The sequence below is a fragment of the Pinus tabuliformis genome, chromosome 1_1, assembly GCF_031772625.1.
Source record: "Pinus tabuliformis cultivar Carrire ecotype Pingquan chromosome 1_1, CPIR1, whole genome shotgun sequence".
In the NCBI taxonomy this organism is placed as follows: domain Eukaryota; kingdom Viridiplantae; phylum Streptophyta; class Pinopsida; order Pinales; family Pinaceae; genus Pinus; species Pinus tabuliformis.
Window position 1 is genome coordinate 758,080,779 of NC_142297.1, and position 18,458 is coordinate 758,099,236.

An 18,458-nucleotide genomic window follows, 5' to 3' on the forward strand; every position below is an offset into this window, starting at 1 on the left:
AAAAGTCACAATTTTGACTATTTTAAAGAATTTAGAAGTATGGTTGAAAAACAAACATGGAGGGTCATTAAAATTCAACGCTAAGATCAAGGGGGAGGATACAATCTTGGAAAATTCATCAAATATTGCAAGGATCGTAGAATAATTTAGCAGTTTACAGTACCCCACACTCCACAATAGAATGAGGTTGCAAAGAGAAAGAATGGAACTCTGATGGAGTGTGCACGTAGCATGTTGAAAGGGATGAACATATGTAATGGTTTTTGGGCAGAATCTATTAATATTGTAGTCTATTTAAAGAATAGGAGTCCAATGAAGAGCCTTGATCTTAAGAATCCATTCAAGGCTTTATATGTTTCTAAGCGTGCCATTATTCATTTAAAAGTATTTGTTTTAAAATATTTTTCACATATGTCTAAGGAGGGTAGGAAGAAATTGGATTCTAAGGTGATAAAATGCATATTTATAGGGTATTATTCTGAGTTTAAAGCATACAAACTATTTAATCCATCTACTCATAAGGTATTTCCAAGTAGAGAAGTTAAATTTCATGAACATGTTGATGAAAGGAAAAAAGACTAAGGCTATGAAGAATGGCACATGCCTTTACTGATTGAAGATAATAATGAGGAAATTAAAGATATTCATGTGCAACAGGAACAAAAATAAGAAGCAAGTGATGAAGGAACATTCAGTGATACATGTCCACTAAGGAGTGAGCAAGATATATTTGAGGCAAGTCCGTTACCAAGGAGATTAGTTAGGAAGAATCAATTACCACTAACATATAGAGATGATTCTCTTATCACCAATATTTAAAATGATGTTGATCCCTTAAATTATAATGAAGCAAGTCAATATGATGAATGGAGGGAAGCTATCGAAGAAGAATATAAGATAATAACTAAAAACAGAGCCTAGGAATTAGTTTAAATGCGAGAAGGGAAACAACACATATGCTGTAAATGGTTATATAAAACTAAGTTCAAATGAGATGGTAGTATACACAAATATAAAGCTGGGCTGGTAGCTAAAGGGTACTCACAGAAAGAATGTATTGATTATGAAGAGACCTTTGCTCTTGTAGCTAAGTTAAACACTATTAAAATGTTAATAGCCTTAACTACAAAGCATCATTGGAGGGTATCCCTCTGAATCATCTTTCTAACCCCATAAGTCTGATCAAGATTGGATTCTTCAAGGAAGATTTATGCCAAATCTCCCACGATGACCTGATTATAGACTGGTTGAGGAGAGCGAACTTGTATGAAGTTCCAAGTGTCATTGTTTTAACCTTAGGACCTGAAACCAATACATAGAAAACTTCAGGCCATCCTATTTCTGTAAATTCCTACGAAATTTCAATCTCATGCTCAAAAAAAAAATTATGATGATTTTCCACAGATCAATCGTTTCAGATATAATTCACGATCCAGCAAAACCCAATTTCCTTGGATCATATCTTCAAAAATATAGCGAGACAAGATCTGAAATTTGAAGCTGATGTTAAGAGAGATTTCAGCTCAAATGGGTTTTTCTTCAACTTCTGAAATATCGCAGGAAAAAAGGTTATGAAGAAAATGTCACGATGACCTGTTTGGAGCATCGAAATCCTAGAATCCAGAGCTATGATACCAAATGTTATGTAACCAGTTCAAAAAAAGATAGAAAAGATAGGTCAATGACTTCAAAATCAACCTCTTTAAGGGGCCAACCTCCTTTACATTACATAAATGAACAATTCTTGAATGATACATATGACAAAACCTCATTTCTATGTATAGGAGTGTAAGGGGTCATGGTATAATCAAAGTTGACGTAACAATAATAATATAAAGACATAACAATAACAACAATGGGCTTCTATGGGGCACAATAATCACAATATGGTGACAATAGGGACACAAAAATAACAATAAGGGTTACATGACAATAATAATCAGGGAATCACTAGTACTATAGGGACCTAATAGATTCAAAGGGGCATAATGTCTTGATTTATTTATATGTTGATGATCTTATGACTGGAAATGATGATAAAATAATTAAAGAAATCGAAGTACAGATGTCACATTTTTTTGAAATGAAAGACTGTGAAGAATTACATTATTGTTCGGGTATTGAAATCTGGAGCGTTTCTGGCCAAACAGTTATCACTCAATGAAAGTATGTGAGGGGATTATTGAATAAACTCAAAATGGATTCCCTATTCTCCGAGGAAGTTTTTCTTTACAATTATGGTTATCGTCAATCATTATTGATCTATGCGCTTATATTTAAAAGTTACATTAACAGTTTCATTCTCCTTTTGTAGTACTGTAGCTTTTACGGTTGACATTTGCCTATATATTTATTTGCTTTCAAACTGCTTATTGTAGAAAACGAATTTTGTCATTTCAAATGCATGATGATTTTGGTTATCTCGAAAAGGAATTTACACACATGCAAAAATACTACCTGCTAACAATAATGCTACACATTACAGGGACTTAGCAGGGGCCTCTAACGAGACCTGCCTTCTTCCCTGTGAGACTGTTACCCAGATAGAAGACAAGGGTGCCGACTTGGGCACTCTCTCTATGGTAACTATGCTGGTTAGTATGTCATTTTTATTTTTACCAACGCATATATTTATCTATACCTAGACAGTTTATCTAGGTCTACATAAAATATTTATTTGTAATGCTTCCTTCGAAATTGTTACCTTTCTGTTACTATCTCCATTGCGCACCCAAGAAAACCTATTTTTGCTTTTTTTTTATTATATATTTTCTTCTTCATAACCAAAATCTTGTCCTGTATAAATACTCTCTAATAAATACTTTTTTCGAAATTGTTACCTTTCTGCTACTATCTCCATTCCGCACCCAGGAAAACCTATTTTATACGTTTTTAATATTTTCTTCTTCATAACCAGAATCTTTTCCGGTATAAATACTCTCTCCCAGAATTCCTGGCAAGTTATTTACTTTATTTACACTGTAACCTTCGGAATACTTCCAGCTATCAACTATCCCTGAATTCTACTGAACCTCTGAAAGCATCGTCTTACTTTAGTTTTGAAGTTCCAACCAGTCTTTCTCTCCCATCCGTTACAGTTAGGAATTTTTGTTTTCCTCTCCCACATGATTCTTAAATAAAACCAAAACCATGAAATCTTTGTTTTTCTCTCCCACATGATTCTTAAATAGAACCAAAAATATGAAATCTATCTCCAACGAGGTTATACATATCTGGTCTTTCTAGGCTTATTCTCCTGAATAATGGGAAAGCGAGAAAATAATTCTCGCCCTCCTTTTTCACATAACTAATTTTAAATGTTTCCACAACAGTCAGGAGTTATGTTCCACGTGACAACTCTTAACACATTTAGAATAGTATTAACAACACACAATTTCTTTTTCTTTTCTTTTACTTTTAACTTTATCTTTATGTAAAAAATGAGTATTTATATCAAAAATATAAAAATTTGCATCAACAATCTTCTCTATTCTTTTTATTTCTTTTCCAACTATAAAGAAAAAAACTATAAATATGTCATGCGAAGTTAACCAGGGGTGTCACACTATGTTTCAACATAATGACAAGTAGGCTACACAAACAACACTTGCCAAAGCCGTTGTTCCAGAAATTTCTTTTGGGAGTGTTTCTATAGATTTATGTAATATTGAGTAAAAACCGTTCTAAGTCTGTTTATGTAAGTGATTTTGTGAACTTCTTTAACAAATCATTTATTTATATAATTAAATTTGTTCATGATAACAATTATGTCAAGACCAATTTTACTTGTAATGCAGATTTTGAAAATATTCACAATATTGAGTAAAAACAGTATAAGTCTGTTTATGTGAGTGATTTTCTGATTTCTTTTAACCATTCGTTTATTTGTATGATTAAATTTGTTCATGATAGACACTTATGTCAATTTATCCTTGACCATTTTTACTGGTAATGGAGATTTTCGTTTATTTGTATGATTAAATTTGTTCATGATAGACACTTATGTCAATTTATCCTTGACCATTTTTACTGGTAATGGAGATTTTGAAAATATTTACACTATTGAGTAAAAACAGTTTAAGTTTGTTTATGTAAGCGAATTTGTGAATTACTTTAACAAAACATTTATTTATATCATTAAATTTGTTCATGATAGACACTTATGTCAATTTGTCCCGGACCACTTTTACTTTAATGCAGATTTTGAAAATATTTACAAATCTAATGGAATTAAAACGGAGTAGGAAATTAACTAGTCCTTTCCATTAAATTCTAAAATATTAATATTGACATCTATCCTCCATACCCCTCATCATCCGTCCATTCTCATGCCTTCAGCCTATCTTTATCACGTCGAGTAGGCTGACAGTCTCCATGCTTTGTCGTCTTTTTCCTGCATCAACAATTTCGCATTCAAGGACGGAACTCATCGCTTTCTAAATATAATTACACTGCGGCACTGGATGGTGTGAGATGCTGCTAGTTGCGTGAGGAGATGGAAGCTAAGCAGGTATTATGGAAAGTTTCATACAATACTTGCCGTAATATGCTATGGTAGCAACGAAGCATAAAAAAGTAGAGACACTCACATGGCTCTGTTTTTTCCAACCTGTGCATGCATTCACTAAACCTAAACTTCAAAGAATTTCATTTAGTAAACGCTATACTATCAATTGTACCAGGCAAATAGAGAGCTCAACTTAAATTTAAATATTTTACTCATCAACCAACTTAGTTTTAAATATTTCCTCATCAATTAATGGGTAAGAATGTTTTTTTTTCTAAAATATATGATTAATTAAGTGAAGATAGCTATTTTTATAACTCGTCCTTTGTTTTAACATAACAGGTATATCAGGCTCCATACCGAATAGGACGAGGCTGCCTGTTTTAAGCTTTTATTTATTGAGTAATTTAGACTTCTGTGATCCATAATATTGTAAGATCATCTTTGGCAAAATCACATAACCAATGTTTTGTCGACGCGTTTCGAACCAACCAGTGTGGTTCATCGTCATGACAAGAACCACACTGGTTGGTTCGAAACGCGTGGACAAAAGATTGGTTATGTGATTTTGGCGAAGATGATCTTACTTTTATTTATTTTTAATAAACAAAATAAACTTGGGTTCTTTAACCAACTACATCAAAACTATGGTGATAAAATTGCTATATATATATATATTTTAAGCTTTTATTTATTTTTAATAAACAAAATAAACTTGGTTTCTTTAACCAACTGCATCACAACTATGGCGATAAAATTGTTATATATATATATATATATAAAACATGGTTAGATATTTCCAATCCTTTTTATTTTTCATTATAAAACTAATATTATTAGATATTTCTAATGCATTTTAACCAATCGGGAATGACTCAAATTAACAATTTCAATTTTATTATAAAAATTTAGATTAAAATCATAAAAAAAAAATTAAACATATACAGGGAAAATTTTAAGAACCCCCCCAAATTTATAAATATAATAATTGGGCGAATCTCCATGGTATATAGGAAAAATGGAAGGCGATTTTATCAATAATATAATATGTATATATAATTTTCTGGCGAATCTCTCACCAGGCATGGCGAATATTTTACTCAATTATAAAATCTTGTAAGAACTTGGCAAGTCTTTCACTAAATAATAAAACTTTGTAAAGTCCTAGTGAATTTTAGCACTGTGAACTCTTAGAGAATTTTTTGAAGAAGTATAAAACCATATATGATAAGAGCCACATGGTGGCAATATCACTATCTTTTTTCACATTTCCACGACATGGAACTTGTCTATAAAATTATAAAAAAACCAACCAGGAACAACTCAAATGCTTTGTGAGAGCTAGTCTAGAAAAAAGCAACAAATAACATGTCGGCAGAATTGTTCATCGGTGAGCCGCTATTTCGTGGGCAATCTGTAAAGGAGCAGTTGGATATCATATTTCCAAATCCGGGAAAGCCTTTCCCATCCCTCACAAGATTTGTTAAAAATGTTGGGTGTCTAGAAGGTGTGGATTTGCTGAAACAAATGTTACAAGTGGATGGAAACAAAAGAATAACAGCTAATGAAGCTTTGCAACATCCATACTTTCAGTCCTACAGGACTATAAACAGCTGCCATAAAGATTAAAAATGGAAGTCAGCTACAAATCTCTTGATGACAACACTATCAAGATAGAGGTCGATGCTCTCTTAAAGACAGAGCTGCTGGAAATGGAAGCAGGTGCTATGAAGCTGACACTAGTAAAAGATGGGACAACACAGCTTCCCATAGTGCATCCCACTCTGGGACAATCAGTTTTTTGATGTTTTGCAGATTGGGTTACAGTGTTGCAACTTGTTTTGGATTTGTCACCAACCTGATGTTTTGCTTCTAATTTATTTTCATCTGGTGATAAACAAAGTGTCAATCTTTTCTTAGGATAAAATAGTATTCTTTACAGATATATTAACTTGGCTGAAAAGTCCAGGACAATATGAACAAGACAGCTTCCAGGTTTTTTTGAAGATTTCTCATTTCTCCTATCAATTTACTGCCGGAGGGTTTTCTGTGATTTCTTGCACTTCTGAAATTTAATCAAATTTCTACTTGAAATAAAAGTTCAGAAGAGACTATATCACTAATGCTAAACACACATAATTGAGAAGCCGATATGAAGCATTGTTTTTTTGGGTGTGTTACAACTTTGGTGACCATGCAGCTCAGTCATTGCATGTTCAGTTTGTAACTCCACCTTGAAAGAGTGAAATGTGTGGTGTAGGATAAGAAGCTCTCTATTAAGGCGCAATTGTTTTTCCCCAAAATTCTGATATCTAGATTCTGTCCTGTTCATGTCTGTGTCAGGTGATGTTTCTTTTCATGTGCATGTGTTTAGTCAGATATAAAATACTCAAGTTCTCACCAGCCTGGGCTACAGTGGCCATTCTGATGATCTATTTCATACTCATTGCATTTTTCTAATAAAATGACATTATATTCATTTAAATTATGTGATTGAAATAGGGATACAAGAGCTTATTTGTATTTGAAGGTCTATAAGGCAGAGTATAAGCTCACACCAATCCTTGTTATTCTCTGCAAGAGAAAATCAGTTTCTATTTCACTCCTCAATAACACTGACTAAATCTCAGTTTGAAAATCTGTTAAATTAAGAAGACTAAATCCCAGTTTGAAAATCAGTTAAATTTAGATGAAATTACTCATTCAAAATCATTTGGATGAGGAAATTGTCAAATAATTGTAAGTTGTCGTCTTAGAGAACATGAAGGGAGCACATTCGTCATATTCTACCAACTGCAACATACCTACCTTCAATGCACTCTCTGTAAGGACCATAACGGGAGCAAATGTGAACCCATGTACAAATTTTTAATGCCTCAGGGTTTGTTTCGTCCTGTGACTACTAGGTTCGTTAGTCCTTCACATAACTCTCGAACAAAATGAATCCAAGAGTGGAATATAGACTCTTTACACGCAATTTATTTTCTAGAAAGTCTATACAGAGAAATGAAAGTTGCAAGTATAAGAATTATGCTTCAAATATGAATTTTCTTGTGTAGTGAGCTATACCAAGGGTATGCTTTTGCAAAGTTTTATAACAGAAAAATTTGTCAAGAGGAATTTATTAAGGAAATCTCTTGTTAGAAATGAAATCCAGTTGAGTTGAGATAAAGTCCATAGTTACAAAGAAGTATTGTTGTGGAAAGCAATTCCACTATGACATTCCTGTACATTTTAATACAATATAAAAGGAAATTGATGTGATTTCCAAGCTACTTGAATCCATTGAACACAAAGAGAATCAGTTGAGAACTGATGAATGAACATGGAAATCGATGTAATTCCTAAGCTACTTGAATCCATTTTGAACACAGAGAGAATCAATTGAGAACTGATGAATGAACATGAGCTGAAGCAAAAGGACACTATCATTAAGCTAGTCGACCCTGAAATTGAAGAAAATGATCATGTCAAACAAATCTACTAGCAGTGTACTAATAACGGTAAAATCGACTTGCAAGAAGAAAGTAACTTAAATACCACATTTGTTGGAAAATGAAATCAATCAAAAAATGTTCTAACCAGAGATGAAGTTGATTCAAATGAAAGAAGTTCAAATCAGGGTGAGGTGAACCCAATAAATGAGATGTCGATAATCCCAGGAAAAATCAACTAGCAACAATGAAGGAAATTGATTGAAAATAATTAGTTAATTCCATTGTTAAGATTTCAACTTGGATATCATTTGTTGCCCAGGTACATTCTCTTGGAGAAATCGACCTGCATGTTTTTTTTCTAGTTTAGACTAACCTAAGTACCCACGGGGGATTTGAACCGATGACCTATCGCAAGGAGTGCCTTAACATCGCACCCATTCACCGTCAATCCAAAGCCCCGTGGGCAATCGACCTGCATGTTAGGATGTAAATAAGTTCCAATTAAACAGAACTTTTTTATTTGAGGGGAATTGAGGTCCAAAAGAGCAGAGTTCTTGGCAGAGGAACAATATAACTGCAAACACCCATTCAATATCTATGACTGTAGATTGAAGTTCTGCAACCTTGGAAGCACTATTGAGTACTTAACCAGAGCTGTAGAATCATTGGTAATTTATTAGATTTGATATGCAATACAATGCTTGATTCGCCTTGATTCCCATTTATTTTGTTTAATTTCTACATACTGATTCCTACTGATACCGTTCCAACTGCTTGAAACAATAACATTTTCAAAAGGTCTCTTTCACTCCCACTTCAATTAGAACAGTACCCCTTTCTCTACTACATTCATGCACATATGCTTACATTTCCAATTCTGCAGATTGGTTTTCATGAAATTAACCAATACTTGTTTTGCATCTAACGAATTCACATAACTAAACAAAGCACTGAAAATATCACCAAAACTGAGTGGCCTATGTAGTATTACAAGAAGATTTATTCAAAAGAAACAAGAAGTTATTTTAAACTACCCTAGACATCTCATTGTCAGTACAGCATGCAGGACTTTTTCTGCCTGCCAGTTTTTGACTTCCGTGAAGTCTTACATTGAAGATCTAATCAAAAGATCGCTGCAAAACTTTAAAGGGGTGTAAAACCCCCAGCATTCAAATGCTTTGATGGCCATAGCATGAGCCCAACTCAAAGTTTAATCTGAGATGTAATCTCTACAAATATAGAATGCAAACAAATGCACTAAAAACCAAAGAAACCTAGTTCACTGGCCCTTTCCTTCTCAAATGTCTCAAAGTACTCTCTTTCAATTCCTTAAGTGCATGCATAAATGGTTGGGACATGACAAGACAAATAAATAAAGGGAGAGGAAAATTAGATAAAATGAAACACCCAAACTCAAAAATTAGACCATTACCAAGGCAGGTGGAGGATGATAAACCATTGGGGTCTGCATTTGCTCACAGGGATGGCTTCAAGTAGGGATTTCACCAGCACTAACTTATCCCCCTTGATGATAACCATCTATTACACCATATTGACATCTCCTTTTCAACCTTAGAAACCATCCACACCCATTATATTTTTTTGCAGTCACTGAATTTAAATAAAGACATAGCGCTGCGATTACAATTGAGCTAAGGACAATTCCACTCAAATGTATCTTCTACTCTAGAAACATTAATTATATCTTTTGTTATATTTGAATCAACAATGATTGTCCAACCTGTTCATAGTTTCAGTTCCTCTGTTACACTTCTAGTGAACATCAATTTAACTATTTTAGAAATATTGAAGCGCTGTGTGAACAGTATTTGATTGCATTAATGGCTTCCAATGAGCGTAGAAATTCATTTGGGCTTACATGGGCCTAAGCAGTGGGATTATTCATACAATGACCAGGACACAGCACAGAAAAACAAGTTTGTGGTCTTGACCAGATTAGCAGATTATAACAACTAACAAGAAGATGAAATGTGCGGCGTCTGCTGGGGCCAAAATGGTGAAGGAAGGGACTTCGGCTGGTATCCGTTGGGCCAAACATCAATACCACAAAAATGCCCAGAACTGAAATGGTAGTCAGTGTCCAAAATTAGCAGAAGAAATGAGTGTGGGAAGGGCATATATGTGATCTATTTTGCTTCTGTTGTATTCTAGAGCAGACTTATATTGTATTAATTTTTGGGCTAAAGTTTTGAGTATATTAAATGACTGAACCATGTAGAACCATTGACTTGACTTTACATATATGGTTGTAAGGCCTCCTGGTTTTAGTCATCCATTAAAACAGGGGATATTTGTGCACTAAATGTTCACTCCATGCTTTATTTTTCTGCTGAAAAAATATTTGAATCAACAATAACCTCACAATCATGTTCAAAAGGCCTCTCATTGTCATGCTTATTTGAACTAAGCACTAATCCAGCATTGTAGGCTTCCTATCATTTCCTTGATTTTAGTCTCTACTTCAAAGCAAGATCATTCTAAAGCTACATTTATAAAAAATGATCTATTATTATTTTTTTGAGTAAAGGTTCACCTTTTCATTATGCCATCAATCATTCACAACTGATTTGACCTTGCATTATTGATTTTCCCGATGGGAAAACAGACCAATAACACAAGTTTATGAAGGCAAAGTAACCCCAAAGCATAGAAGTTGGGATCTTTCTAATCATGGGCATTACTGCAAGGCAGCCAACCGCCATCAGAGATTGCAACAAATTACTCAATTGTTGTTCTTTCACCTCAACAGGAAGCAGGCCATCCACGTCCTTGTCAACATTAAAAATTGATTCATCAACTGGGCATCCATATTCCCAGTACTTGCGGCCAACTGAATTGTGGTCTCTTTCAATTCCTTAAGTGCCTGCATAAATGGTTGGGACATGACAAGACAAATAAATAAAGGGAGAGGAAAATTAGATAAAATTAAACACCCAAACTCAAAAATAAGACCATTACCAAGGCAGGTGGAGGCTGATAAACCATTGGGGTCTGCATTTGCTCATAGGCTTCTTGCATGTTTCTGTATAATTGCCCTAAGGTTGAATTTTTCTGCATACTTTTCCAGATTGTTGTCACTAACTTGCTAAGCACCAACTGTAACAAAAGTACTTGTAAGTTACTCGTCTATAAAATGTCTGAATTGTGTCTTTTCCCTGAGAAGCTGCAATTGATAATTCCAATATATTAGTACCTGATGTTTGAGGGTAGCTAAGCCTTTCATGTGCATTGGATATTCAGGAATAACACCATTTGAAGGAGGTATGCCAACAATACCACATAAAATAGTCTGTCACAATAAAAGGAAAATTTATGAATCCACTAGAGATTTTTTATTGAGGTGAAAACAAAGAATGAAGAGTTAGATCAAGATGTCTTCAGGAGAGCAAAAGCTCTTCCAGAATAGGGTAGCCAGTGATAGTTGAACCTAAACATGAACCCTGACAAAAATTACAACATAGTTCTAAATAATATATATTTACTGTGGTAATGGGCCTTGACACAATCTCTGCAATAATGGCCCTGCTTGATACAACATCATTTTTCAAGGGTTTTTTGTGAAGTTTCCTTTAAACTTTTCTATGCAGACTTCTTCCCTTTCTTCTTAGTGATTTCAGTGTAAGTGCTCGGTATACACTCTTTTAAGTGAATCTGTTCCAACAATGTTCTTTCTGCAGTAACATTCCACCAAGAAAGTTAGCCAATTTATCAGTGGCATTCACACTGGTCACAAATGGCTGAAACATTTTTTTCAACCATTGGAACAGTGGCACTACGAACTTTAGGATCAATTCTATCATCAACTGCTCCAAATTGATCTTGCACATCCTGAATACGTATCGTATAAACAGTGATATACACAACCAATCATTTAAAATGCATACAGTCATTTCCTAGAATAGAGAATCCTTGTTCTGTTAGAGAATCCTAGTCCAAATCTTACAAGAACTAATCAAACTTCTAATTTGAGGACCAATATGATCTGCAATAGTAAAACTTATAATGCACTGCACATCTTCATTGTGCGCCAAAAGCTTTACTAATTCTTTAGCAACAGTGCAATTTGTCTTCTTACCCTCCACAAGTCTTTGACTTTTCACAACATTGTGTCTAGTTGAAGCCATGATTTCTTAACCGCCTCTCCTTGTGGATCTTCTCTTTGATTATGGCGTATTATCTCATTGAAACACTGGAATGCTGGATTGATACGGGCCTCAAGACTCACTTTCAGTCTTGCTCCTGCCAGCATGCGACGAGGGATTAGAACCAAGTTGCAGATTGTCTATCCAAAAACAGGTGTGATGGGCCAGGGAGCTCATGGTATCAACTTTTTGATGGAAGGTGCTACCTTGGAGACATATCTTTTACTAGTTTTATTCAGACCAATGGACAGCTTATATGATGTTGTTTTTTTATAAACTTCAGGTGAAATCTATGTAATGTATATTTTTTTATTTTCAATATGAAAAAGTAGATGATTTTCTTCTAAGGCAAAAAAATATCAGTTTTCTTAGAAGAAAAATGAAAAAACAAAACACACGTTATTCACAGGGACACCTAGCATTCACTGAAGGCAAACCATCAATGAATTGACAGAAAATTCTCAAGCCTCTTCTACAGGAAGTTCGTAGAATATGGAGAAATCTCCAATGGGAATTCGATCAGCAATTTCAAACCTAAAACTGCTTCTCAAAACATAAGAAATTATTTCACAAATTTGAAACTTACTGACTCATCACTTGCATAAAGCGCATAACATTACTGCTCTGCCTCTCATCCAGCGGCTGTGTACACAACCATCGGAATTTAGAGAGTATTCCACAACAAAGGGTAAATAAGATGAAATCCACACAGTCAGATACCTTGAAACCCAATTCCATAAAGTACATATTTCAGTGCAAAGGATGCTTACCCTTCTGCAAGCCTGCACAATATCAGACTCCAAGCCTTGTATATTGCAGCGCACTTCCTGCCATACCCACAATGGTTCCAACAGTGTAAACAGAATAATCAGAATGAAAACAGGGTTGGAAACCCCATGAAAAAAGAAACGAAAGCAGTGGATTATTTAAATTACCTGGCTAAAATACCGTTGAAGTAAACTTTCTTTGACAATTCCACACATGCCATAAAAGTAAAGCAAATTCATCATCACCTGCAAAAACACGATCAGCATGAGGCTAATATCTATCATGAGGCTAATGTCCAGGTGCATCAATATGATAGATACAAAAATTGTGAAAGAATAACGAAGCAGCCTCAGGGAAGAAGAACAACCCTTGAAAGCATGACATGTCTGTTCACGAAACAAATAGATGCCGGACCAGTTAGTAACGACAAATAATTTAGTATACAAATTACACGGTTAATCACAAGGTTCTGTCAATCAATTGATTTTATTAATTTACAAAACTTCAAAATTCTTATTCCATCAATGTAATGTATTGCTGTGGAAGAAAAAGAAGATGTTACAATAACCACAGAAATGGCATCAGCCCATCAACATATTTCCACTCATTGCTTGCCAGATTAGCAAAAACTTGTTGGTGTGAAATACTGCTTTAAAGAAGTAAGTTCAATAATTTCACTCATTAGCCCAGAATGCACATTGCATGTCTGAATGCATTAACAGTATCGTTGAAGAGAAAAGGAAACACCAAGAGGGCGGCAATCAATAAAAGCAAATGATTTCATAAATGGAAAAAAATGCAAGAGACACTTGCGAAAATGAGGTGTCATCAATAGTTTGCTACACCAGGATGCTATCAGGGCAAACTACAAAGTGATTTTGAGCATGCTGATTGAACAAATACAATATAGTCTAAGATTCACTCCATGTCCACCATGATAGGAAATTTGAGGAATTAATCAAACCTGAAATCGGCATAGAGATGTATTGGAATTCCACACATGCCATAAAAGTAAAGCAAATTCATCATCACCTGCAAAAACACGATCAGCATGAGGCTAATATCTATCATGAGGCTAATGTCCAGGTGCATCAATATGATAGATACAGAAATTGTGAAAGAATAACGAAGCAGCCTCAGGGAAGAAGAACAACCCTTGAAAGCATGACATGTCTGTTCAAGAAACAAATAGATGCCGAACCAGTTAGTAACGACAAATAATTTAGTATACAAATTACACGGTTAATCACAAGGTTCTGTCAATCAATTGATTTTATTAATTTACAAAACTTCAAAATTCTTATTCCATCAATGTAATGTATTGTTGTGGAAGAAAAAGAAGATGTTACAATAACCACAGAAATGGCATCAGCCCATCAACATATTTCCACTCATTGCTTGCCAGATTAGCAAAAACTTGTTGGTGTGAAATACTGCTTTAAAGAAGTAAGTTCAATAATTTCACTCATTAGCCCAGAATGCACATTGCATGTCTGAATGCATTAACAGTATCGTTGAAGAGAAAAGGAAACACCAAGAGGGCGGCAATCAATAAAAGCAAATGATTTCATAAATGGAAAAAAATGCAAGAGACACTTGCGAAAATGAGGTGTCATCAAGAGTTTGCTACACCAGGATGCTATCAGGGCAAACTACAAAGTGATTTTGAGCATGCTGATTGAACAAATACAATATAGTCTAAGATTCACTCCATGTCCACCATGATAGGAAATTTGAGGAATTAATCAAACCTGTAATCGGCATAGAGATGTATTGGAATTCCACACATGCCATAAAAGTAAAGCAAATTCATCATCACCTACAAAAACACGATCAGCATGAGGCTAATATCTATCATGAGGCTAATGTCCAGGTGCATCAATATGATAGATACAGAAATTGTGAAAGAATAACGAAGCAGCCTCAGGGAAGAAGAACAACCCTTGAAAGCATGACATGTCTGTTCAAGAAACAAATAGATGCTGGACCAGTTAGTAACGACAAATAATTTAGTATACAAATTACACGGTTAATCACAAGGTTCTGTCAATCAATTGATTTTATTAATTTACAAAACTTCAAAATTCTTATTCCATCAATGTAATGTATTGCTGTGGAAGAAAAAGAAGATGTTACAATAACCACAGAAATGGCATCAGCCCATCAACATATTTCCACTCATTGCTTGCCAGATTAGCAAAAACTTGTTGGTGTGAAATACTGCTTTAAAGAAGTAAGTTCAATAATTTCACTCATTAGCCCAGAATGCACATTGCATGTCTGAATGCATTAACAGTATCGTTGAAGAGAAAAGGAAACACCAAGAGGGCGGCAATCAATAAAAGCAAATGATTTCATAAATGGAAAAAAATGCAAGAGACACTTGCGAAAATGAGGTGTCATCAAGAGTTTGCTACACCAGGATGCTATCAGGGCAAACTACAAAGTGATTTTGAGCATGCTGATTGAACAAATACAATATAGTCTAAGATTCACTCCATGTCCACCATGATAGGAAATTTGAGGAATTAATCAAACCTGAAATCGGCATAGAGATGTATTGGAATTCCACACATGCCATAAAAGTAAAGCAAATTCATCATCACCTGCAAAAACACGATCAGCATGAGGCTAATATCTATCATGAGGCTAATGTCCAGGTGCATCAATATGATAGATACAGAAATTGTGAAAGAATAACGAAGCAGCCTCAGGGAAGAAGAACAACCCTTGAAAGCATGACATGTCTGTTCAAGAAACAAATAGATGCCGGACCAGTTAGTAACGACAAATAATTTAGTATACAAATTACACGGTTAATCACAAGGTTCTGTCAATCAATTGATTTTATTAATTTACAAAACTTCAAAATTCTTATTCCATCAATGTAATGTATTGCTGTGGAAGAAAAAGAAGATGTTACAATAACCACAGAAATGGCATCAGCCCATCAACATATTTCCACTCATTGCTTGCCAGATTAGCAAAAACTTGTTGGTGTGAAATACTGCTTTAAAGAAGTAAGTTCAATAATTTCACTCATTAGCCCAGAATGCACATTGCATGTCTGAATGCATTAACAGTATCGTTGAAGAGAAAAGGAAACACCAAGAGGGCGGCAATCAATAAAAGCAAATGATTTCATAAATGGAAAAAAATGCAAGAGACACTTGCGAAAATGAGGTGTCATCAAGAGTTTGCTACACCAGGATGCTATCAGGGCAAACTACAAAGTGATTTTGAGCATGCTGATTGAACAAATACAATATAGTCTAAGATTCACTCCATGTCCACCATGATAGGAAATTTGAGGAATTAATCAAACCTGAAATCGGCATAGAGATGTATTGGAATTCCACACATGCCATAAAAGTAAAGCAAATTCATCATCACCTGCAAAAACACGATCAGCATGAGGCTAATATCTATCATGAGGCTAATGTCCAGGTGCATCAATATGATAGATACAGAAATTGTGAAAGAATAACGAAGCAGCCTCAGGGAAGAAGAACAACCCTTGAAAGCATGACATGTCTGTTCAAGAAACAAATAGATGCCGGACCAGTTAGTAACGACAAATAATTTAGTATACAAATTACACGGTTAATCACAAGGTTCTGTCAATCAATTGATTTTATTAATTTACAAAACTTCAAAATTCTTATTCCATCAATGTAATGTATTGCTGTGGAAGAAAAAGAAGATGTTACAATAACCACAGAAATGGCATCAGCCCATCAACATATTTCCACTCATTGCTTGCCAGATTAGCAAAAACTTGTTGGTGTGAAATACTGCTTTAAAGAAGTAAGTTCAATAATTTCACTCATTAGCCCAGAATGCACAAAAACTTGTTGGTGTGAAATACTGCTTTAAAGAAGTAAGTTCAATAATTTCACTCATTAGCCCAGAATGCACATTGCATGTCTGAATGCATTAACAGTATCGTTGAAGATAAAAGGAAACACCAAGAGGGCGGCAATCAATAAAAGCAAATGATTTCATAAATGGAAAAAAATGCAAGAGACACTTGCGAAAATGAGGTGTCATCAAGAGTTTGCTACACCAGGATGCTATCAGGGCAAACTACAAAGTGATTTTGAGCATGCTGATTGAACAAGTACAATATAGTCTAAGATTCACTCCATGTCCACCATGATAGGAAATTTGAGGAATTAATCAAACCTGAAATCGGCATAGAGATGGTGGGCATGGAAATGTATCGAGATCGTAAGTTGATCACCAATATACAAATGATGATCCCTGTTTACAGAGTCATTTTTTCGAATGCAACAGAACATATGGAAATTTCATCATTGCTTCAGATTATCTCAAATAATAGAATAGAAGCTACCATGACAAATGCCCACGGTGGGCTCAATAACTTATACAGGGCTACCAGCAAAGCACAACCATCATGCAAATTGCGCAAACATTGCCTTTGCGTGAAATGACTGACGTAATCAATCTGCAAGACGCTAAGAATCATGTCAATAAGATACAGAGATGAAACTCACAGTTCAAGGCAACATCCGAATAAGTAACAAGGGCAGGCTTCTCCTGGTCTCCGCATACAAAAACAGAGATTGGCCCATGGCTAGTCTGCACAACATGCTCCTGCATTCAAAGTCACACCATTACAATAATGTAAGCCAAGACACATTTGCAGGCAAAACGGTTCAAAAGTTAAAAGAAACCCCCAAGTGGCAATGCTGGTCTGACACACAACAAAGCCAAACCCATAAAAGGCATTCACAGACAAAATTTAGGACACCCAGCACAATGTCTCGCAATTTTCCTCAATGCCTGTACATAATCTCTACAGAACCGAATATGAAGGTGAATGCAAACTGAGATCCAATTAGCAGGGCATTTTTATCTCAATGAAAAACCTGCACAGTGCATTTACCTGCCCACCCCAAGGAATCATTTCGACATCCACAGAAACAGAGCCGCTGGAGCCATATACACCAAAACAGCGGGCTGAATCCGTTACACCAAAACAGCGGGCTGAATCCGTCAAAACAGGGAGCCGCCCTCCATTTGAAAACAAATTAAGCCCCGCCCTCCATTTCAAAACAAATCTAACATCCCAGGACCAAATCGACCCTCACAAACCACTCCCGGGACTAAATCGACCCTCACAAACCACTCCCAAACCAGAAAACCCAAACTGTAAATCAAAAATGGCGATTTTGCTCTCCCAAACCAGGAGCAAATATCAAAATGGGGGCGATTTTGATCAAATACGATTCCGCAAATATCAAAATGGGGCGATTTTGATCAAATTCGATTCGGTTAGTTTATCCGCCCTGGGCTAAAATAAAAAAATAAATTAATTTTTAAATAAAATATGGGCTAATTATATAAAAAAAAAAAATATTATTTTATTTAAAAATTCGCCCTATTAAAATATAAAAAGTCTTAAATTTCGCCTTTGGGCTATTATTCGCCCCTAAAATCAACCTTGAACATATATATATACATTAATGGTTAAAAAACAAAAAAATATAATTATTATATTTTAATAATAAAAAAAAAATATTAATATTTATTTCTATCATATTTTTATCAAACTTTTAA

The 18,458-nt window shown here is 34.9% G+C and overlaps 2 protein-coding genes across 2 annotated transcripts; both read right to left on the reverse strand.

The window, feature by feature from the left end:
- Positions 1–10,504: 10,504 nt before the first annotated feature.
- Positions 10,505–11,192, reverse strand: LOC149216221 (putative boron transporter 2). The gene is made up of 3 exons (XM_089391167.1): positions 11,159–11,192; positions 10,924–11,061; positions 10,505–10,828 (listed from the first exon to the last, which is right to left on the reverse strand). Exons 1-3 carry the CDS (start codon positions 11,186–11,188, stop codon positions 10,703–10,705), a joined length of 294 nt encoding a protein of 97 aa, XP_089247293.1. The 5' UTR covers positions 11,189–11,192; the 3' UTR covers positions 10,505–10,702.
- Positions 11,193–11,311: 119 nt separating this feature from the next.
- LOC149216222 (protein NDL2-like) lies at positions 11,312–18,031 on the reverse strand. The gene is made up of 7 exons (XM_089392720.1): positions 17,785–18,031; positions 17,393–17,492; positions 13,840–13,907; positions 13,043–13,120; positions 12,878–12,934; positions 12,694–12,749; positions 11,312–12,204 (listed from the first exon to the last, which is right to left on the reverse strand). Exons 1-7 carry the CDS (start codon positions 17,803–17,805, stop codon positions 12,180–12,182), a joined length of 405 nt encoding a protein of 134 aa, XP_089248846.1. The 5' UTR covers positions 17,806–18,031; the 3' UTR covers positions 11,312–12,179.
- Positions 18,032–18,458: the final 427 nt, after the last annotated feature.